Source organism: Podarcis filfolensis (assembly GCF_964270895.1).
Source record: "Podarcis filfolensis genome assembly, chromosome: 5".
Lineage (NCBI taxonomy): Eukaryota > Metazoa > Chordata > Lepidosauria > Squamata > Lacertidae > Podarcis > Podarcis filfolensis.
The window spans coordinates 55,307,103-55,331,604 of NC_139608.1; the positions used below are offsets into that span (position 1 = coordinate 55,307,103).

The following is a 24,502-nucleotide window of genomic DNA, read 5'->3' on the forward strand; positions in this document are numbered from 1 at the left end:
CTGCATGCTCTCATTCCATTCCTCGCATTTAGTCTTGCTGGAGGGAAAGTAGAGACGGCGCTGCACAGACAGTGGGGTTGTCCTTGCTTATAGACTCATCTTTTTGCCAGCCTTTCCCTTAGAATAATCTGCAACATTGCTCCTTGTAATGCTTTGTTTTTCCTTATTATCATTGGTATCATATGTCATTTCTCCATCCTTGTTCCTGTGCTGCTCTTTATGCATTTTCACTACACACCTGTAAAGATCAGCACAAGAATAATAAGGGATAAGTGACACAAGGAGTGATAAATGGACTGCTTGAGATGCCAGATTGGGACATCTCCATTAGATTTACTCAGAATGATTTGGGTTGCTTGAATGACTTAACTTAATTCCCATGCCAGTTGTCGGCAAGCCCTGACTGATAATGCAGCACTGGCATATTAAGTACCCATATCACCCAGGCAATTACCACAACGGGCAGCCTTCTTTACGCTTATTGAACATACATGGATGGGAAAATGTGTAGAATGGGAATTGATGTTGCATCTTTCTCCTGACTGGATGAAAAATTGCATTCACCCCATGTGGGGCCGGTCAAAAGAACTCGCTACACTTCGCGGCAAGTCAAATGGTCTTCCATGGTCTTTTGAAAAGTATGTTTCTTCCGAATTTTAATCTCCTTGCTGAATTTGTAAAGTTAGGTGTGAGAGCTGTTCTCCTTTATGGCTGTTTACTTTTGTAAATTCTCTGTTGTGAAAATAAGGCATTGGACTTCTCTGTCCCCATTTCCAATGTGGTAAGTTGGTCTTCCCACTGAGATAACAGACCTGTGTCTAGACTATGCCACTTCAAGCTGGAACTGGAGCTTTCATCCATACAAATGCATAAGAGATGTTATACCACTTTTAAGGATACATTCCAGCAAGGCAAAGGCACTTGAGGAGGATGCAGACAAGGGATGATGAGGGGTGAGGCCCTAGAGAGGTTCCAGTGGCCCTATTTGACCCCTGGACCTAGGTGTCCTGACGCCTGCTTTGAAGGTTAACATCAGCATCAGGAAATAAAAGTGGCCAGGTTGGCCATGGGAATAATGTCGCTTGTAGTTTGACCCTCACTCGGGGAGCCAGTTCGCACAGTTTACAGATGTGAGTGCTGCATTTCTTAAGACTCACCCAGTAACTTAGGTCCAGATTCAGAAGAGAGAGTGTAGGGCAGGGGTAGCAAACATGGTGCCCTCTAGATCTTGTGGTGTACAGCTCTCTTCACCCATTGCCGTTGGCCATGCTGGCTGGACTGATGTAAGTTAGAATCCAAAGCATTTTGTAAGGCACTACATTGGCTAGCCCTGCAGTAAGGTAAAGGTAAAGGGACCCCTGACCATTAGGTCCAGTCATGGCCGACTCTGGGGTTGCGGCGCTCATCTTGCTTTATTGGCCGAGGGAGCCAGCGTACAGCTTCCGGGTCATGTGGCCAGCATGACTAAGCCACTTCTGGCAAACCAGAGCAGCTCACGGAAACGCCATTTACCTTCCCGCCAGAGCGGTACCTATTTATCTACTTGCACTTTGACATGCTTTCGAACTGCTAGGTTGGCAGGAGCAGGGACCGAGCAACGGGAGCTCACCCCTCGCGGGGATTCGAACCACCAGCCTTCTGATCGGCAAGTCCTAGGCTCTGTGGTTTAACCCACAGCGCCACCTGCATCCCTTTCAGCCCTGCAGTAGGATATTATAATTATATTTACTGGCTAAGACTGAAATTGGTGGTGGAGTGCATCAGAGGTGTGAAATAACATTAAGTGCAATTGGTAACTCACTGAGAACTGAACTGTTTCCCACCTGAGCTTAAAGGAAAATGTGTTTTGGTTTGCATGCATATCTCCCAAATTTGCTACAACCTTGACACTTCACCTGGATAATTTTCCAGCAAAGGCCGAGATCTGGAATGTTGATAGATAGAACAACCTTTCCCTCTGGGTGGCAAAGAGAATCTGTGTCCAGTTCAACATTGAATTAATACTCGGGCAGTAAAGGTTGTCAGTCCATAATTAGTTTAGGAAACTCCAAGTATAGTCTAGAGGTGTGAAGTTCGGGGGCATTCTGGGAATGTTTTTAGAGGCATTCATGTATGCATGCCGACCATTTCTCTGCTCAATATTGTTTCCTCAAATATCCTGGGGGAGGGGATATGCAGGTCTTCAATCCGCTCTCCTCCCGGCTTGAGGCTAAAACTGCTTGGGGGAAATGACCCAAGGAGAAAAGGTCCCTTCCTTCTGCTCTAGATTAAAGCTTCCTGCAGCTGCTTTTCAATTTTTAAAAAATGAAGGGAGGGAAATCCTATGCACCACTGTTTTAAAACTGAGAGGGTTTCTATGAGCTTAGACATTGTAGAAAGCCATGTGCATGGCTACTGCTGCTACTGCAACAAACCACGGGGGTTTAAACGTTTGCATGGTGTGTGGGTTTCAAAGTCTATATTTTTGGAAGCTGAAACAATATTTTGTTAGGTTTTACAGCAGAGCAGGGCCCAAGAGATACGGCATTTTTCTTTACTCAGAGTTTCATCTGACTAGGTTTGACATAGGCCTCCTTAGAAGATGCCCATGATTGTGCCCTCTGCAGAGTTTTTAGAGTTGATTACATAAAAATGGGGCTGGATGATTCAACTCAGTAATTTGTAAGGAATCAGGGCAGTGGGCAGCTTGAAAGTTGTTTGACATGGGAATGAACAGTTCTTTGTAAAATGCACTAGTGGGGGATGTGGGAGAAGTCATCTGGAGATTTTTTTAGAATTAGAATGCCTTAAGAGTACATGTATGGAACATATACATTAATCCATTTTTGTTGCATTGGTCTGGTCAATGTCATCTCTAAATTACTCTTTTAAAAGAACTGCTTGTTGTCTTAGGCCAAAACCCTTTTCATCCAAAGTTTTTTAAAAAATTATTCTCCTGTCATTCCTGGAGCTATAGAGTTGTTGATCTTTTTATTTCTTGTTATGAGAATCAAACCTATTCCATATGACACAAAACTTAATATAGTGAAAGGCATTTTAGTTTACAGTGGTACCTCGGGTTACATATGCTTCAGGTTACATACGCTTCAGGTTACATACGCTTCAGGTTACAGACTCCGCTAACTCAGAAATAGTACCTCAGGTTAAGAACTTTGCTTCAGGATGAGAACAGAAATCGGGCTCCGGCGGCGTGGCAGCAGCAGGAGGCCCCATTAGCTAAAGTGGTGCTTCAGGTTAAGAACAGTTTCCGGTTAAGAACAGACCTCTGGAACGAATTAAGTACGTAACCAGAGGTACCACTGTACTCTATATTTCAGGCCGGAATAGACAAATTTGCTAATGTCAGTTTCTCCCAGTTTCTGTCCCCCTGCCCCAATTTTCTGCAATTTCAAATCAGTTTGTGATATGTGTATTTTTAAAACGCCCTCAAGGGGATAGAACAACTCCCTTATGAAGAAAGGTTGCGTTGGAGCTTTTTCCATTTAGAGAAAAGGTATACAATGAGAGAGGTATACAATGGAGGTACGTATATAAAATGATACATGGCATCGACAAAGCCAATAGAGAAAGGTTTCTCTCCCTTTCTCATCACAAACTCTAACTCAGGGACATTCAAAGAAGCTGAATTCTGGGAGACTCAGGGCAGACAAAAGAAAGTACCTGCTCAAAAAACATATAGTTAAACTATGGAATTCACTCCCACAAGTGGCAGTGATGGCCACCAACTGTCAGGTGTGCATGTAGGAGCCAGGCTCTGTGACCAATAGGACTTTGCAGGACTGGGGCCTTCCTAAGTTTGTTCTGAAGAGGCAAGGCGCGGCCTCACAGGTGAGGCCGATTGGTAACTCACAGCACCTGGTGGCAAGAGCTGGGAAGGGATATAAGGTCAGCATTTTGCTTTAGCTCTCTGCCACAGCAACATGTCCCCTGCCTTGCTGCATTTGGTTCCTTGACTCCTTGCTTCCCTGACCTGTGACTTCGTGACTCCTTGTTTCTTGATCCTCAGACCCTTGATTTCATGACTCCTTGCTTCCTGACCCTTGGCTTCTTGACTCCCAGCTCTCTGACCCTTGGACTCTTGGCTTCCTGGCTTCTGCCCCCCCCCCCCCCCGTTTCTGCTCCCACCCTGCCATCTTGCCCCTGGTCTTGACGTCCCCTGCTGGGACTTTGATCACCCATGAACTGGACCGTGACACCAACTTGGACAGCCTGAAAAGAAGTTTAGATAGGTTCATGAAGAATAAGGCCATGAGTGATCACTATCCATGAGGTCTATGTTCTGCCTCTACTGTTGGGGCAGTATGCCTCTGAATGCCAGTTGCGGGAAACCCTGGAAGGGGAGAGTGCTGATGCACTCGGGTCCTTCTTGCATGCTTCTCACAGGCATCTGGGTGACCACTGTGAGATCAGGATGCTGGACTAGATGGGCCATTGGCCTGATTCAGCAGGCTCTTCTTATGTTAACTATGCATATTGACTATGGCGGTGCTGGTACTTGGGAAGAGCGTTAGGAAAAATTCAGATTTTTCATTTGCTTCCATCAGCTACCCGTACTCTGTGTTTCCATGTAATTGCTTTTACCATGGTTTTCCATATCATACAGGAACTATTTAAATATTATGGCATGTTGCTATGATTATAATTTTAATTATCACAAACATACTTGGAGTTTTTCATCTCTCTAATCTCATTATATGTCACTCCGTATTTTGGTTTAGTTTACTTTGCAACATGCTGTGCTCACAGTGCAGATTGCAATTCCAGCATGTGAGTTACTAATCACCATGACTAAAGCTGCAAGCTGGACGAGGGGAGGCACTTAATTGCCTTCCAGAAACCCTTCAGTATTCTGAATGTAGAACTAAGAGCCAAGGATGGCTGAGCGTCTAATCTTAAATTATTCCATGGACTCCCTGAGCAGACTTGGAAAATAAAATGCATTTGGAAACATGCTGCTTAAACGCCTTCATATCATGGACTTTGCAACCTTAGGGTGGACAGCTTTGAGTACAGGGATGGGCTCAGAGGAAAGTTTCTTAAAAACTCACTCATACGATTTTGCATATTTGTGGGTTGCAGTTTCAAAGTAAAGGCAAACATGCAAAGACTCTCTTTTTAAAGAAAGTGCTAAAGATACACCAACTCTCAATTGACACTTGCCGTTGTTTTTTTAAAAAAATCAGATGAAAGCCGTATGACAATCAAATACATGAATGGCCAGGTGTCTCCTAGCACCTGGGTACATTTCTCATATAGACCCTAAATGCTGAAAATGTTGCCCCTGTCTATTTTAGCCCTTGTAAAAATCCTTAACTTGTAATGATCAGAGCACATCCCTAGTTTTAATCCATTTGGGGATGAAGCCAAGCAGTGAACCAGAGAACCAAGAGCTTAGCCAGCACCCTGATGGTCTGCAGTCTCTGTTCAGCTGTATAGAATTTAGCTACAGCTGACAGCATCTGTCCCACTCTGTTAAACACTTGAGTTCCGTAGCTGCAAATATCAAAGCTTTATTACCCTTTGGAAGATGTATTTCTTTAGCTTATAGGCACTTCCTGGCAAGACAGACTGCCTTTTTCTGCCTGCTTGTTCCTCTTCCACTACTGCCACAGCAAAGGACTGCTACTGCTTGGTGACTACTCCCTTTTTCTGTTCACCTAGGTTAGTCCTGCCGCAAAATGTACTAAGAGCCCTGTCTGAGAGCTTGTATATAATCAGCCTGGTATGCTAACAGCACCTGTGTCAAACCTGAATTCCACAATCCAGGTCCAAAAGGCAATGCAGTGCCCATCTAAAAAGGATGCCCATGTAAAAGAAGATTCCCACATAACAGTGTTAGATCCAGATGACCAACCATTGAAATATAACCTCACATATTGGGTGGTAGCCAACATTGTGCAAGCATATTTTCCCTTTCTCTTCTCCCCCCTACGGACCCCTGCCCCCATCTGCTCTAGAGGGTCCCCCAACACTCCCAAGCAGATATGATGGGCATGTTGGGGGCTACAGGGGCAGAGCTGAGTCCTGTTGTGTAAGTGTAAGTCTGTTTTGCTCTCAGATGGGCACAATTGGAAGTCACCCATTGTTTGTGTAGCTTCCTTCTGGAAACCTGTAGTATGGAAAGGCATAACACTTGTAACTTTCAATTGTGTTATTTTTTTTCCAAGCGGATATCCCGCCTTACTGATGCTTTCAGCACTACAGTTTATATGTATCTGCTGTAGATGAGCGTGCAAGAAAAATTATTGCAAGCCCAGGTTAGGCACTTGTTACAATAAGCAAATCCTCATGTACCATGCTCATAGTAAATGATGTGGAAGAGACCAGTGGGTTTTCCTTGATTCAGCTCTTTGATCTTCCAGTGTTTCTGAAATATGAGTGCTCCATTGAGCAAAAGCCTAATAACTGAAGCATATATTTTGACCGGTTAGACTGAAGCCATGTTTTATTTGTTTAGAAGTCCCTTAATAATGGATAAAACAAATAAAAATTGAGAACTTTTTCTAGTGTGGAATGTTAAGCTTGCCTTCTTAATCCATCTTTTCCCCATGGGGCTTTTTCCTACTATGGCTACAACTTCTGTCATTTAAACTATGAAGGATATGTCATTTCTTATTGACCCTCACCCTAACTATGGACACACACATAGAGAGAAATAGATAGCAGAAATGCCAGCTCCTTTTCCAGGCTTTGTCCAGCCCTGCAGAGGCATCCCAAGTATCCCAAATGTCAAACGCTAAACTCATGCAATGCTGCCCACAAGCGCTGCTTCAGTCTTTAAAATGGAGACAGGGCCTACAGAGGCACTGACTGTTTTTATGCTGATATATTTATTTTATCACTTTAATTTACTATAATATTTATGTCCTTCGTGTCCAGCCTGTAATGATATGTTCAGGGTGGCTAGAGGTAACATCAGTATAAAACAGTTCACACAGTGAACTAGAAACTGCAGAAAGTTAACCAAAGGACACAGCAGATAATGCACAGTCAATTTAAGAGTCAGACAAGACTATAAACAGACTGAAATAATAGTATTTTAGCCTTGTATCTAAATATCACGGAAGAGGGACCAACCTCACAACAGAGGCCATGTCAACCATGCCTCTGATGGTGGTTGGGCACAGAGCACAGCTTACTCAAGACTTGAGTGGATGGGTAGGGTCATTTGAGAGAAGCAGTCCCTTCAAGCAGCCTGGTCAAGATAATAACCAGCACTTTGCATGTGTTTGTTCATTTGTTTAGAGTATTTTTTTATGTTACCTTCATTAAAAAGTCCCAGAACAATATATGGTAAAATTATAAAAAGAACAACAGATTTAAAAACAAAAAACAAAACCTAGCAGAACAAGCAGCTAAAAACAAACTGTATCATTCAGCAGTATGGGTAAGCAAACCTGGGTTATACCAGGTGGTGAAAAGCCTGGGCAAATAAAAACACCTTTGCCTGGAGCCAGAATGACATCAAGGTTGGCACTAGTTGAACCTTCCTGGGGAGGGCATTTCAAAGACAGGAACTGGGCTCAGGAACAAACTGGAAGCTACTGCAGATGAAATAGCAACGGAGGTAATGTGCAGAAAGGGGGGCAGGGCTCTAGCTCAAACTCTGCCACATTTGGGTCCAGCTGAAGTTCCTGAACAATTTTCGTGTTATTACAGCATGTGCAGTTGCGGCCAGACTCCCCTTTCCCCAGGAACAGGCACAGCTGGGCAAAACTGCACTCCTGACCAGCCAGGAGCAGAGCTGTTCCAGTGCCTGCTGTGGACCTGCTGATCCTCCAGGAGCGATGGATGCCCTGTCCAAAGTAGACTGTACCTGGTGACCAGAGCCGTCTTTCCCATAGGGCTTAGTGGTGCTTCGCACCAGGGCGCCGGCCTCTCAGGGGTGCCCCAGCGAGTGAGGGAGCTGCACGGCTTTGTTGTTGGCCTCCCCTTTTCCTACATACCCGCCAGCTACACCCCGCCAACCATATGGCTGGCAGGTGTGCAGCTTCCTTCCCAAGCCTCTGTGGGGATTGCTCTCCTCCCAAGGAGGCTTGGGAGGGAAGCTGCGCTCTCCTCCTGTGGAGGGTTGGGAGGGAGGCTGTGGACCTGCCAGCCATATGGTTGGTGGGGTGCAGCTTCCCTTCCAAGACTCTGCGGGGATTGCTCTCCCACATGGCTGGCAGTGCGCAGCTTCACGACCCCCCATCCATGGTAATTTGGGGGCACTGGTCGGATATTTGCACCCCAGCACCGCATCTGCTAAAGACACCCCTGCTGGTGACCCGCTAGTCCTGCTGGCCAGAACTACATCTTTCTACTCTTTCCCTTCCCAAATCCCAGCTATTGAGTATGATTTCAGCTGTGCCTGTCCAGCAAATCATCTGTAAAGATAATGCATCCAGGTCAAAAAGGCAAGGATAATGCATCCAGGCCAAATTTCTTTTGTAAGTCAAAAGTAATTCTACAACTATGAGATTTTTGCAGTCTTACTTTTCCTTTGGCTATTTGAAACCTATCTGCCAATGCATTTTAAATGAAGTGTTACAAACTGACGAACGGGAATTTAGATACCCGGTTCTCTTAAATTTGATGGGCAGCTGGATGCTTCATTCTGTCTTTTGGGCCTTTGATATTTCCCCTCCTCTTGACCTGTCTTTGGATGAACAGCTTTTCTGTCTAGTGAGCAATGGCATCATATTATCTCATCCTCATCAGTGGCGAAGTGTCAGTAGTTAAATTTTACTGCAACATTAGAAGTGTGTAAAATGGGATCAACTGAAGAAAGTGCTCAGCACAGCTTGGGTATGCACAGGAGTCAGCCCTATAATTTAAAAAAATGAAAAGGAGGAGAGGAAGAGGTCAGAGAGAGAACCAGCAGAAGGGAGGGCAAGGGTAGAAGAGATTTTACTGGCCTATCATTCCTACTCATTAGCAAAGAAAAAAGAAAGAAAAGGGATTCTGTGTCTACATGGCAGTATAATGAGATTGCCAAAGTTGTGTGATCCTCCAGCCACAGTAATAAAATCAAGTTCAATTTTTCAAATCTTACATTTTTAACCTCTTATTTCTGAAAGGTTTTAAAGCAATGAAAGTGTGGGTGATAAATCAGAACGTCTAAATGTTTAATTTCTGTTAGTTCAGAGCCTTCTGCTGGAATACTTTGTTGCAACAAACTTCATAATTACTGTGCTTAATACTTGTATAGCAAGTTCAAGTTTTCATGGGTTTCACGTTCATTTTCTAGTTGTGCTCCTCACAGGGAAAGTCAGTATTATGATCCTTCATATTGCAGATGAACCAGAATGGCCACCTAGAGAGTTCATGGCAGAGGTGAGATTAAAACTAGGATTTTCTGATGTGTGGTAATGCTGGTCTGAATTATTCAGTCCAGATCTCTCTTTTTGGCATTTGTGTGTGTGTGTGTGTGTATGACAACATCCGCCCAAATATGTTTGCACCCTTGAGAGAAACTCTTCTATTTTTAAGTGTGTGTCTTCAGAATATTTGTGTATTAATATCGCCAAGCCTGGTCTCTATTTAAAAGCAACCACATACACACCCCTCTTAGTCGCCCATTGATACTACACAGAAGAAAAGTGATGGCATAACTGAGTCAGAGTGGGGACCCCTGATTTATCCAGAAAGGTTTCTGTAATCCATGCCAGGTTGACCCTTTTATCCAGCATCAAATCCCAAATGATTGCCTTATTATTGGATACGGTTGTCAAATCAGCATTTGATGATGATGGTGGTGGTGGTGGCATTACTATCATGCTTTTGAATGTCCAATGTACTATACAAACTACATATTTTTGCTATCCTTTCCACAGGTCTGTAAGTTAGAGTCTGAGGTTGGTGGGACAGTGCCCTACTTGTCCTAGTGGGCCAGCCTCCATTGTATGTATCCCAGAATGAAATGACCAAAACAGTCTTCCTTTTCTATCCCCATCTTCATCCCATTAGCAGTTTTAATGCACATACCTGTAGTCTGGTTGTTATGATCCACAATGCGAACTGGGAGTTCTACAGCATTCTAGCTAGCTTGGCAAAGAACTAGAAATTAGCTTTTTTAAAGTCCAGTGAGTTGTTTGTGTCCTTTGTCTGTTATCTGTTAATTCTGTAGGTATATTTAAGGTGCTGCTTGTTTGGCGTTAGGCCTGGAAGCTTCAAAGTATATACTTTCTGTGTACCTACTGGGAAAGTTCCTCTTTGGTGTTCTTGAATTGTTTCTGTCTGAATAGGGTCACATGGCGAAGGCAGGAATAATCTTGTTCATTGGTAATCAAACTAAGAAGACAGAGGGGTATTACCCTTGAATTTTAACAACACAGTGACAATCTATTTCCCTGTTTTTTTTCAGTAAACTGGCAAGAGGGGTTGACATTTGAACATTTGCCGTTAGAGGGGGATAATGGAGATGCAGTTTTATTGAAAACAGCTGTGCTATACACAAAGAACAGCAATGCTCAGTGCACCCATATGTAAGACATACAAATCCTCTGATTACAGTCTTCCCAGCCAACTCAGCATGGGAACACTTTGATTTCCACCAGCATCTTTACATTCACACCCAAAGCCCAGAGTCCCATTTAACTGTAATGTATTGATTTTATCATTTATGTGTTTTCAACATCTCTACCCCCAACTGTATCTCATATTCAAATTAGATTAATAGTATGAAGAGGATTTAGAAACCAAAAAGAATCGGCAAATGGGAGAAAATCAATAAATAAGAAAATCGTATCCCTAAACGCAAATAATTTGTTGCTTAAGATGAAGTGACAGATTTCAGGAATCATCCCAAAGGGTAGACAAAGCCTATTAGATGGTATTATAGCCTTCCTTGTTTCATTCCAGCTAGGCAGACTTTCTGATCTTCCTCTCTGAAATGCACATTTGGAAGGTTGGCCTAAGCAGCTGGCAAGAGCTTCTCCTGTCAAAATGGATGAATGGACTAAACCGCTTTTCTCTGTAATTTGGAAGCTACCAGGTCCATAAGCAATATATAACATTAGCATGCCAGTAGAGAAGGCATGGGACTCCTGGTTATAGAACCATGCAAAAGCTAGCAAATGGCAATTCAGTTCATGAGGCTCTTGCGGCTGACAGCAACATGTCATTGTCTAAAACCCTTTTTAAAAACAATATTATTAATATTTTTATTTTTGCATATGAAGCATGCACCATGCACATCTGTGCATGCGCAAGCACATCATTTAATCCTCTACTCCCCCCCCCCATCTTGTTCTATGTGCATCTGCTCAGATCTAAGGTCTATGAAATTTACACTGATGTGGAGATGCATGATAAAGAAATACCATCAAATACACATGGCTTAAGAAATTCCCACTTTGTATTGTATGTGGTTCCCAGGGAGTCACTGAGCAGACACAAAACTGTTTCACTTCAGCAAGGTGGCAGCCTCATGTACCTTTAAGCCCTGCCCAGGGTCTCTGACAATTATTGCACATAATGTATGTAAACAGAAGATTGAAATCTGTAAAATCTGCTAGGGATTCCATTTGAATATTAGTTTCAGCAATAATTATTCCCTCCCAAAAGGCTGACTATATTACCCTTTAAGACTAGAAGAAGTATCCTAGAAACAACTTCCTAAGCATTGGCAATCTACTGTCTATAAAATTATTAATGTTTAATCACGTAACGATTAATGTTTGATCACTTAACTATTAATTAACTAATGACTGCTTTCTCATTGCTGGTTCCTTTGACATTTTTCTTTCTTTCCTTGTGACCTCATTCTTGTCCCAGCCTTTTATATGTAATGTTCCTTCCTTGGCTGCTCATGAGCATTATCAGGAATGGAATACTTGGGGCAAGGCTCCACCCTCCCTTCTCTCTATGGCCACAAATGCATGCATGTTTGCCAACCCTGCTGTTCTTCAAGGACTTAGTTCCACAAATACAGTTTGTCTTTACTTTACTTTGTATTGCACCTTATTTCTTTTTTTTCTTTCTTTAAAATGCACAACCAGATCTTGGGAGACATTGAAAAGACAAAAAGACTTGAAACTTAAATATAGTCAAGTAGCGTGATGGACAGCCTCGTCCTGTGCGTGTTTACTCAGAAGTAAGCTCCACAGAGTTCAACGGGACTTATTCCAAAGTATGCATAGGACTGCAGCCTTAGTAATAAAGACACTAACATGTGACAGGAGGATAGGAACCAGATAGTTTGCTGTTTACCTTGCTCTCGCCCTGCGAAGTTATGTGTATTTACTCTAGAGCACATGGGACAGCTTTGGAATAACTGAGGTTCTCAATTGCTACAGGAAACTGGCTGGGCTCCCAAACAACAGAATGACTTTTATATAAAAAAAAAATCATGCTACACTTCACATTTTTATTTTATATACAAGCAAGTTGAGCAAGAAACCTTCCCCAGTGATCTTTATCTCAACATTATTAACGTTTTAATGTTCATCAGGGATGCACCAGAGCCAGATTCTTAACGATTTAGCCATGTTGTTAAAAGTCCTCTGTCAACTGGAAGCCACAACAAAGGAGCTGGAACATGGTTATAAGTCAATACTCTCCACTAGGCTTCGTGCCAGCCCTTCCCAGAGCCCTCTTCAGCACACATGTGCAGTGGCTCGAAGCCCAACCCACCTCGTTCAAGTCGCCGGGTGTGTGGTGAAAGATTCAGATGGAGTTGCAGGGATGTGTCTTGCCGAAGTCAGGCTGAAGGAAGAGGGAAGCTTGATCCGCTCTGTATGTGTTAACAGGAGAAAGGAAAGCCTCTCATGGGTCTCTTAACTTAAAGCCTACTGTCTTTGGTCAGCTCTTCTACATATGAGCATGCTGGCTTGCCCAGGGGTATGGAGGGAGATGGCAACAGAAAAAGAGAGCTCGAGACTGCAGTTTCCTGACATTTCTTCACTTTCTCTATTTATGAAGGAAATAAATTACGTTGCTCTTCTGGTGGTTTGTGGGAGAAGCTGTGCAGTTAAGCCTGCTTTCCAGCTGCACAGTCTGTCCAGCATAAACTGCATCTATGTGGTGTGTTAATGTACTCTGTAGGCACGTGAATGTAATAACAAATCTGCCAAGAGTTGCTTGAATGCACCAGGATTTTAACAGATTCTAGTTAACACACATATGGATCCACCCTGGCCCATGCCCTCCATGCATAAACAAATTCCTATTTATATGGCCTTTATCGCTGCAGTAGCTGTGTTTTTATCAGCTTTTAATGCTAATGCTCTCTGGGGCCTTCATCAACATGGCAGCCAAAAAAGCTAGCTATCATTAGCCATTGCATGCACTCTTGTTGCAGTATACATCTGCCCTTCTTTTGGTTTCATTCTGTCTTTATTGTTTTTACCTGTCTGCTCCCAACCTTTATACAGATTAAAAGTGCAGGGACATTCAACAAACCAGTAATGTTAGGAGATGTCCGTGTATTTATACATTTGAACAGTGGGGTTCTTACCTTGACTCCAACTTGGAGTGAGTGAGTAAAACCTGGGCATTTATACAGGGGAGGGGAGAGTATGAAAAAATAATAAATTTATGTGCAAGTACTTGTGAAGGGACGCGGGTGGCGCTGTGGGTTAAACCACAGAGCCTAGGGCTTGCCGATCAGAAGGTCGGCGGTTCGAATCCCTGCAACAGGGTGAGTTCCCGTTGCTCGGTCCCTGCTCCTGCCAACCTAGAAGTTTGAAAGCACCTCAAAGTGCAAGTAGATAAATAGGTACCGCTCCGACGGGAAGGTAAATGGTGTTTCCGTGCGCTGCTCTGGTTCGCCAGAAGCGGCTTAGTCACGCTGGCCACATGACCTCCCGGAAGCTGTACGCCGGCTCCCTCGGCCAATAAAGTGAGATGAGTGTCGCAACCCCAAAGTCAGCCACGACTGGTCAGGGGCGCCTTTACCTTTACTTTTACTTGTGGATAAGGAAACTCTGTGGGTGGTACAGGATAATACCACTCCCATCAGTCACTTTAGAATGTCAAGAGCAGATTGAAACAAACATTATTGGCTTTCATGATACAGCATGTGAAAGTGAGCTATACTTCCTGTATTTACGCAGGGCATTAATAGCCAAAGTAGAATTGTACATGCACCTCTGTGCTGGGCATGCCTTATAAGAGTACAACACACACACACACAAAATATTTCCTGTATATTCATATTACTGAGATCATCTGGTGGTACACTTTTGGTGGTCCCTGATGTTCAGTCAGTATTTGCCAGGCAATGAGCCTGCAGTGTGAAAGATTGGAGACATCCCTGATTTGTTTCAGACATTTTTTAAAAAAACTGCACTGTTCTGACAGACCTTTGGAATTCGATTTTTTTTTAAGCAACCATTTTTTATTGACATGTTATATGCTGCTTTAATGTATTTTGTTATTCTGTTGTATGCTACCTTGATGTATTTCTTATGAAAGTGTGATGCATCCCTATCTTCATATTTCTCCCTACATCATTAAAAAACCAAGGCCCCATTCTTTACTCATGAAATAGCTCTCCTGCAGACCCATTTCTGTTTTCCTGAAGTAAGCTTATTCAGTCTATTGAAAAGTGACATTACCATAGAATTGTGCAAACTGGCCATAGGGTTTTTACATGTGATGACATTCTTAGCGAATCCAGAATATAGCAAATTATCTCAGAAGAATTAACAACTGAATTTCTCTTTGTCCAAGATTGCCTTTACAGTTACTTTCTGCAGACTTGTTTGTCAGAATTACCCTTTGTCCAAGGTTGCATTTACACAGATATTTTCTGCAGACTTGTTTGTCAGAAGGTTTTTGGCTGTTATCCAAGAAATAGAGGCGTACCTTTTAGCAATTTAAATTATTCTGCTTTAGGAAGAATGTAGAGCCTGTAAATGAAGTTTACTTCTTGGTCCTGACTATGAAGATATAAGCCCCCTCTGAAAATGTCTCTAATGGAACGAACAATTACTTTTCCTTTAGCTAGTGTCAGGTTTAGTGCTTGTCCCACACAAGACAGAATGCTGGCACTTTCAGTAGCTGAGGTTTATTTCTCAACAACAGGCTTACAGCTGTCCAAGCTTCCACAATTCATCCTTCGCCGTTGGAGTCAGTTGACTCGACTGGCTTCTGACCCCTCCCAAGGCCAAATATACACCACGTCCTCCCCTGCCTCCTGCTGGCCCGCCTCTGCTCTAATCGCTTGCTCCGCCTCCTACTTCTTGGAAGCTCAGGTGCAGCCAATTCTTCCTTCTCTGGAGATTCCTCTCTGCTGGGCGTCTCCCTGATAGCTAAATAGCTCAGAATAGCACAAATATTACAAAATAATCTAAAAGTAAATGAGGGAAATTGCCCTTAGCCATTACCATGGGATTGTCATGGTCATATAAAGGGAGCCTTGGGTACTTTACACAGTATGAAAATAAATGTATTTGAAAATTCCCTGATATGCCATAAAGTAGCTGGTTTACCTCAAAACTCCATTCTTGATCCAACTGGTGATATAGCTGATAAAGTGGACTGGGATGTTGTTGTTGTGGTTGTGGTTGTGGTTGTGGTTGTGGTTGTGGTTGTGGTTGTGGTTGTTGTTGTTGTTTGTTGTTATTATTATGGCATACAATATTTAAACCTTTGGCACAGCTATTGGTTTTCAAATGAAAGAGTACAACATATATTTCCCTTATTGCCATTCCCAACATGGACAAATCAGCAATCTTCAACACTTTCAGATCCAACCTTTAACTCAAATATGCATTTGAGGCCACATCTCTTAATCTTTTTTACCACGTCTGGTGATAATATACTGCACCAGCTGATGTTCATGAACCACCAACTGAGCACCAGTGGGCTAACTAATATTTTGTTGCTATGGTTGGGTAATTTCCATTTGTAAATATTCCTACTTTGTTCCCTTTCATAAGGGATGGGGTGGCAGTTCAGGGATGGGGAAATGGTTGCCTTCCAGATGCTGCTGAATTCCAACTCCCATCATCCCTGACCCATTGGCAGTGGCGTAGCGTGGGGGGTGCAGGGGGGGCCGGCCGCACCGGGCGCAACATCTGGGGGGGGGCGCTCGCACTCGCAGCTCTCTGCCCCTACTAAAATCCACGGGTTAGGGGGCGCAAATTACTTGCCTTGCCCCGGGTGCTGACAACCCACGCTACGCCGCTGCCCATTGGGCATACTGGCTGGGCTCCTGGAGTCCAACAATATCTGGAGGTTCCCCACTCTTCCTGTACTTCACCAATTTATGCTCTTGAAGCCCGCTTGCAACTTCAGTTATCCAGCTTAAGGGTAATGTTTTCTTCCATTCGTATATTTGAATTTGCTGGTCTACCAAGTTTCCACATCAGAAGGCTTTGGTGCGTAGCTTGTATGTAGTATAAAAATGACTTTGGTAAAGAAATATGGTGTTGGGGATTTAATCTGAAAGGTATTCAAAATAAAACAGCCATGTCTTTGAATTCGTCTCACGCTGTGAACGAAAACAAATGTTTCAATATGGCAGCAACAATTTTCTTCCCATTGAATTATTTTTTTAAAAAAAATCAGTTGGCATGGGAACCATTTGTTCTTGTCATTTGCTGGTGAGGTTCTGGCAGCTCTCTAAACCCTGATGTGCAGAAAAAGGAAAGAAAACACATTCCTTTGCACACTGGACTTTATTTTTGAGCTCTACAAAGGAAACTGCAAAACAAACAACAGATTACCAGATGGGCTTATGTATCAACAATAATAAAATTTTCTGAGCTCAAGGTTAAAAGGTATTAGGTTATGACTATTTGCTACAACATCCCAACTGTGAAATTACTGCTGTTAAGACAGAGGGACACCATGGTGAGTCACATTCTCCATCTAAACGTAGGACGGGGAACCTATAAGCCTCCAGATGTTGTTTGCCTATAAATCCCATAGTGCCAGGCCATTATCTTTGCTGGCTGGGGCTGATGGGAGTTGGAGTCTGACAGCACATGTTCCCCATCTCCGATCTAAACATAGAACCCTATGTGTATCTGATGCACGCACAAAGTGTCCGCATATGTGTGTGTTTCCATTTTGTAGAGGGGTCATCTCCACATCAGTGTTTCTTTTCTTTCTATTAAAAAAATTCCTATTACAAAATTGTACATACAGAAATCATAAAATCTATGTTTCCTTACACGGCATGGAGCAAGGAAGACTTTGTGGCCAGTAGAGCTAAGGGGATAAGAGCTGGAGCCCCTGAAACTGCAAAACATTACAAAATTAGGGTGCCACATAAGCCCTCTTCAGGCATTACAAAAGAGAGAAGTTGCAACATGAAATAAGTCACTGAGGGCAAGTGCAGTAACCCTACCCCACCCATGCCCATTTTTTTAATCTTCCACAAGTTGGGAGGCAACTGAATACAGCAGGCTTGTGGTCTTGTATCTATGAAGGATACCCTAAAAGTTTTGAAGCCCTGGTTTTATTTATTTTGACCAGACCATCTGAGCGTTCTACTTGTGTGAGGTGGGAACTCAAGCAATGCTGCTGCAGCAACTTCCATAATATATGAAGAATGAGAATTCCTCTTCTCAAATGATTCTGCTATGGTATTACATGAGTCCCTGCTTCCCACAGTAATCTCTTACCTGAATGTAAGCTGTTAAATGCACAGATACATGGCTGATCGTAGCACAGAGACAAATTAGGCAACAAGGCTCTAATTTTTACCTCAGGCATTATAATGCAGTGAAGAAAAGATGGAGACTTCTTCATGTACTTCATCTTTCCTTGGCAAACATACTCAGAACAATCCTCTTTGGAACATTCCATTTTTTTCTTCTTCAGCAAAGCTTGATATCAGCATTTCTAATCTTCTGTGGGCTGGTATTTTTATAGATTACCAATGAAGGATAGTCCTCAGGGGCTTTGTAAGGAATTTAATTCTCTCAATAAAGTAAGAGGACTTCAGAAATATGATCAGAGGAACAAGGCCTTAGGAGTTCTCACCTCAGGAACTGAAATATATTTCATGTTCTGACACGTATTACAAGTGGGTGCTGTAACCTGCACACATCCTCTGGCAAACATTTGTTCACAGATTGAGGAAATACCCTTCAGTAAATATAGTTGTGCCATTTACACGGTTGAAAAGAGGAGTTGGAGAACGACTAAAGCTATTTGCACGACTGTGTTCTCATGGCTGTCCCTGACATCCCCACAGGACCCAGTCAGTGTCCCTGGACATGCATCCAGCTCTAATTCCCATCTTGGATGAGGCCCAATACTCTTGCTGCAGACACCACAGCCAAAATATACATCTGATATCTGGGGAAAGAGATACAGAGGCGTGTGAATCAGCAAAAAAAATAAGGAACAGTAATGAGAGATCTGGCCTTTAGTCCAAGATGCTACAACTAAACTGCTACGAAGTTGACAGGACATGATTAAACAAACTTTGTTGTAGACCCAGAAACAAGTCATCTAAACTAAACTGCAAATGAAGGTTGTATTTGGGGGCATTGCTACATAAATATTATGTCCCCTTCTTTGTATCCATTAATTACAGGGATGTTCATTATTGAAATGGTCTAACAGGTTTAGGAAACTTGTGGCTCTTCAGATATTGTTGGGCTCTCATCATCCCTGACCATTGGCCATGCTGGCTAGAGCTGGTGGGAATTGGAGTCCAATTGAGGATCACAGATTCCCCACTTCAGAGCTGGAAGATCTCCAAACCTTTTATTCATCCTTGTTTAATGACATGGAATTCTGTTTATATAAAGTTGCATAGACACCAACTCATTAGTGAACTGGGGGCTGAATTACTGAAGGCTTTAAAAGCCCTGGGAAATCTGGTTCACAAATCCTGAGACTGTGTTGCTCACGATTTATGTATATGCACCTGGTTGAAAGACATCATCCATTCTGTCTTTTGTCTCTACCCCAGGCCTTGTGATGAGCACCACCCAGAAGTGAAGGCTGATGGTTATGTGAACAACCTTGCAGAAGCTGTGGATGTGATTCTAAAACAACTGCATAAGTAATGGAGCTGCGAGGAATGACTGAAGGCATAAAGATGGGTGACTTAACTTGAGGTCTGTGACCTTTTGTGCACATCTCTGCTCAGCTCGTTTACATTCACCTAGTTTTTAAATGCAGTAATTATGTTGCAGTGAGGAGCACTACATACATGCCTCAAAAGTCTAGTTTTTCTAACTTGTCTTTGCAAGTAACTACAGTGAAATACTGACTACAGCGAAAAGTAATGAAGTCTAGTGCATCCTTATAGCAGCCACCCTTCTGAATCTTTTGTATCGTAACTGTTTTGGGTACGTCTAACCATGTCCTATCACTGAATAAACATCTGTGCCACATACCACTTGGCCTGGGACCTGCTTCCTGTGCTGGCTGGTGTTTTTCTGTTTCCTGGAAGAAAGCCCACAAAGGGAGGCCACTTTGTCTCTAGGTCACTTTCCTAAGAAATCAGTGCAGAAGTGACCCAATTCTTAACCAGAGAATGGGGAGGTTACATTTTTAGATTGCCTTCCATTCTTGTGGTTTCTCTGAGTTCAGTTGCCCATGCAGGCATTGTCCTCTGAGTGAAGGACACGTGTAAAGCAGAGGAGCTGCTTTGTTCAAGTTCAAGAGCTGAAATGGTAGCATCCAGTAGTGCAGGAAAGGACCTTGTCGCCAGACTCCAATTCCCATAAACCCCTGCCAGCTTGGCCATTAGTCAGAGACAAAGGGAGTTGTAGCCCAACAACACCTAGAGTGCCGCTGGTCCCCCATTTTTGTTTTCGTTAAAACATTTTATTTAAGGGGCTCAGAGTCTGCCTGAAGTATAGGAGGTGGGGCAGCACAGGTGCCTGAGCCAGTGTTTCATTCATTGGCATGCACACCTGTCATCTCAGTTACAAAGCTGGGCTTAGGAATCCACCCTGGGTTTTCTTTTTATATTATGTCCACCTTTTGTATCCTTAAGAGTAGCACTTTCTTATGCAAGGGAGGAGCTGCTTCAAAGCCTGTAGAAGTGATAGTTGAGATTTTTTAAAGGGGGGAAAGTGTTTGGCATGCAACCACAATTCCCAGAGCAAAGTCTGTGCCCAGCACTTCTGAAGAAGGTTTCCTCTATAGTGTTTTGCGCACATGCCATTCTGGGAATGTCATGAGTTCTGTTCACCTTCATCCCGAGAAACACACAGGTTTGTGTTCACTTTCATTGTCTTGGAGGAAACACAGGCTCCCACGACCAGACTGCTGCTGTCTAATCACATTGTTTAACTCTTCTAAGAATAGCCTGACACACTGAGAACTATCTTCTGGTGGCTGGATGCCAAGACGAAAGAGCTGGTGTTGGGTTTCCTAATTTCGGAGCCAAATGACTATGCCTTCTGCTGATGCAGCGTGCAAGTCTTCGTGGATTGGGAAAGGGAGAACAGAACCATTTTGGTTAAACTCAGCAGCAAATTGAAAGACCATTGTCCGTTTCGGACTATTTTAGTCAGATTCTTGGCATTGTCACACTTGTCTAACTTGAGGTAGTAAACTTGTGTTTAGGCACATCTGGCGAGGTTCAAGTGACTGAATGTTGCTCCATTAGGAAAATAATCTCTACATACAGAAAAGCAACTGAAGGGAAAAGTAAGACTAGAATCCTTCTCCTACTGACACTGGTTTTCTCTGTCCAGGAACTTTTGGTGTGGAGCTGTCAGTTATAAGGCCAGATCTGCAATCAGAAGTGGGAGGCTCTAACTGAGAACAAGGCTTTTATATCTCTTTATTGGTGATTCATGGATGGCACTCAAAGCTGTACTCCTGTGTACACTTCCTTGGCAGTAGGTGCCATTGAACTCCATGGAACCTACTTTATCAGTAAATGTGTTTAGGACTGCGTTACATTTTCCTTACTGAGCCTGATGTGTGGCAAAATCAGCACCTTCTCAGACACTGAAGGCCATGAGAATGGAAGACCAGAGCCTCAGAGATTCTAGCCTACAGCATATATATGACCTTCATTTCTCTATTGCAGGGATGGGGAACCTCAAGTGTTGGGGTAAAATGTGGCCCTTTGGGCTTCCCTTTGGACTCTTCCCTGGACAGCCACCCTCTCAAGCCATACCATCCTTGGGTGTTTTTGCCTAGCTTGAATGTGCCCTTGAACCCTGATGAGGTTTCTTGTCTCGCTTACCTGGATGGGGGAATAGAGAGGGGCTTGTGAATGTAGGTAAAACTAGCCTACTGTTCAAAGCTAAAAACCACATTCATTGCCTACTTCTGGTTCCAGACCCATCCACCACATCTGGGAAAGTTCCCCAGAAGGGAATGTCACTGTTGGCTTACCCAAGTCCTGCTGTATTGATTAAGTGAAGTGAGAAATCAGGAGTGAGAAATGTTCCCAGCTATTATGAATGTTGCTACTCACGCTTCAGCTGCACTCGGACAAATGTCTTCATAATGTGGCATGAATTACTCAAGAGAAAAGCATGCAGCTGCTTCAGCATCCTGGGCCTGTGGAATTCTGTAGGAAGGAACCAGGCTGGGCATTCTTCCCAGAGGAATGTACACTGTGGCAGATGTACAGAAGAGCTGCCTGCTCTGTTGATACAGTTCATTAACACAAAACTACATGTGGGAAGTGGAAAGGCAGGTGCTTGGAAAAATATATGTAATGGAAGTGTGCATCATGCCCTCCTGACTGTATGCTTCATACTGGCCGTACAATTGTTCCATCTGCTGTGTGGGTGAAGACTTATCAAAGGTGCAGATAAGTAACTGGTATTTGTGATCTGCAGAGGGCAGGGTAGGTGCACTTTTAGTTCTCATTCCCTTTGAAACCTCTGTGTAGATACATCCTAAGGATAGTCAATATTGACTCCTGACAGTTTTGTTCGGCCTCATCCATTTGTGGCAGTGGTTGGGAAGATGGGGAGTTTTGAGGACTGTGTTCTTGGCTTCTAGGGGGATAGAAGCTTTTACAGTGGTACCTCGGGTTACATACACTTCAGGTTACAGACTCCGCCAACCCAGAAATAGTACCTCGGGTTAACAACTTTGCTTCAGGATGAGAACAGAAATCGTGCAGCAGTGGCGCAGTGGCAGCAGGAGGCCCATTAGCTAAAGTGGTGCTTCAGGTTAAGAACAGTTTCAGGTTAATAACGGACCTCTGGAACGAATTAAGTTCTTAACCCGAGGTACCACTGTATATAGAAGAACAGTCATGGCTGGAGGGCTCAGGCATAGGTTTACCACTTCAGTGAGAACTATACCTGTGTTCTAGATTGAGTGATTTGTGGGTGTCATTATTAGGCTCTAGAACATTGTGGGGAGCCCATAAACAGGACTTGAGCTCTTCCCACATGATTCCCAGCAGCTGGTATTTGGAGCCATACTTCCCCCAACTGTGGCGACTGATAAATGAACAAATGGTTTGTTGCAACCTATTACTATGTGTCTGGATGTGCATCAGTTTGTTGTGGTGACTGAGCATGACTAAATAGTCATGCTATACTTTTACAGTGCACTCTGACCTAAGGAAGTTGACCTGTTGCAGTGCCCGCTAACCTCCCAGTCAGGCCACTGCCTGTCCACCTCTGCCCTTTGTCCTTTGCTCCCTTGTCCCTGCTGTCTCTAAACAAAAGCTGTTGTGAACTGTTTGGCCTGTGCTAGGCTTCTGTACTGAGCATTTTTGTATGGTTAGAGCTGCTGTTTTAGAAGGACTCTTCATTCTGTACTGCACTGTCAAATTTTATGAAGCAGTAGAACGGACTTACCTAGAGATCTCTACATTTCCATAACCTGCAGCTTATTTTAAAATTGACATCCTCTGGGGACAGTGCCATGGGGAGTGGTCAAGTAGGGAGGGGAAATGGTCCATGGTGCATTTACTAGCTTCAGGTGTATTTATAATGCATTTAATGGATGCAAATGGTAGAAAATAGTCCTAGATAGGATCATCATGGAGCTGATTTAGGTGGGATTTTCAGATCCTGTTCCATTCAGGTTTTGTTTGGATTGCTTGTTTATAAACCATTTTCTTAACTTGAGCAGTACTGTATCGGGTACATCAGTAGAACTGGAGGATAAATAAGACCTTTGAGAGCACAATATTAACAGATGCAAATGAAAAGAAGATGATCTGATTATTCTGTGTGCTATCAGATCCGTTTTTGGCAACACTCGCCACCCAGTGTGAGAGTTCACTCAGACATCTGCACATTTTCTTAATGTTCCTGGAGCTATTTGCACACAGATATTTTTGATGTTTCAAGGCTTCTTAAATGTGTTTTCCATCTTTCTCTTTGCCAAGGATATTTTTATTCTGTTCTTTTTTTCAAACCCCTCCTCCTTCCCCTGTGGAATGAAGTTGGACCTGCGAGGGGAAGGATTTATTTTTGCACCAGACTTTTATGGGCGGGTGGGTGGCAATAGATTCTTTGCCTGCTAGCCTCAGCTGCAGACAGCTAAGAGTGAGGTACAGGATAGCTTGGACTGTTGAAAGTTCCAAATGGGAGAAGGGGCAGAAACTGGTAAGGATTCTATGTAATACAAGAACCAAAGGTTACCACAAACAGGTGTTTTGTTTTGTTCATACAGCACACAACTGGCCTGTTAAATTCTCCTTCAGGATATGATGAAAGCTGTGCATCTGTTAGCCAGTAAATTGCCAAAATATATTGCCGTATATTCCGTTTCTGGACTTTGGGGGAGAGTGCCTGCCATTACGTAGTGAAAATGGCAAAACCCACACAGAAGTAAGGTGTATAGGTGGAACCCTGAGGTATGCAGAAGTACAAAAATATTTTTTTTGGGGGGGGAGCCACAGGGATCCCAGAAACAGTACTGTAAGGACTCAATAGCACAGAATGTAGAGACCGAGAAGAAAGAGTTGGACCACTGAGTGGGAGGGTGAATGGGGTAGAGTGGCTGGAAAGGGAGAAATGAACAGAACTTAAGAGATGCCTATTAATGGACAAATAATATATTTTAATGTTGCTAGCACTGGGGACCAGTTTACCTAAGCTGTCCTCTCACAAAATAAAAAAGAACCCCCAAAAGTAGCAGCACAGAGAAGAGTTTCTACTCTTTTTCACTCAGTGAAAGTAAGCCATTACTGGATAATTCAGTTTGGATTTCTTCTTACCTGGGAACATTTCCTTTTGTTTGTCTCTCTGTCTGCTACTTTTGTGGCAGAAGGTGGGTGGTATTTTAAATAGGCCATTGAAGATTCAGTCAGTCAAAGTCTGACTTTTAGCCACAGGGCTTTAGCATTTGCCCAAGGCTGCTGCCTTGTCACCACAAACCCAGAGTGGTTTAGCAGTCAATCCCTCTTCCCAGGGAACCATGAGAATTGTAGCTCTGTGAGGGGAATAGTGGATCTTCTAAGAACTCTCAGCACTCATAACAAACTGCAGTTCCCAGGATTCTTTGGGGGAAGTCATGACTTTGAAGTGGGATGACACTGCTTTCGATCTATAGCACAGATGGGGCCTTAGTTGGATTCTACCCACTTCACAAGTCCTGGAGTGAGGAAGGGAATTTAAAAACAGCACCTTGCTAAGGCAGCAAATTGCCGCTGCCCGGTGGAGATGAT

General features: G+C 43.3%; 1 protein-coding gene across 2 annotated transcripts in view; it reads left to right on the forward strand.

Annotated features, from left to right (window-relative positions):
* The window catches only part of LHPP (phospholysine phosphohistidine inorganic pyrophosphate phosphatase), a 114,076-nt gene extending 94,788 nt beyond the window's left edge, over nt 1-19,288 (forward strand). The window contains exon 8 of one of the 2 annotated variants that reach the window (XR_014548931.1): nt 18,860-18,956. Coding sequence is in view for 1 of the 2 variants with exons in the window: in XM_083617073.1 (XP_083473199.1) it covers nt 18,860-18,956 (97 nt within the window). In the remaining variant the exon portion in view is untranslated. Of the gene's footprint in view, nt 1-18,859 lie in introns of both variants that reach the window. The other variant, XM_083617073.1, reaches the window with a different exon arrangement.
* The last annotated feature ends 5,214 nt before the right edge of the window (nt 19,289-24,502 follow it).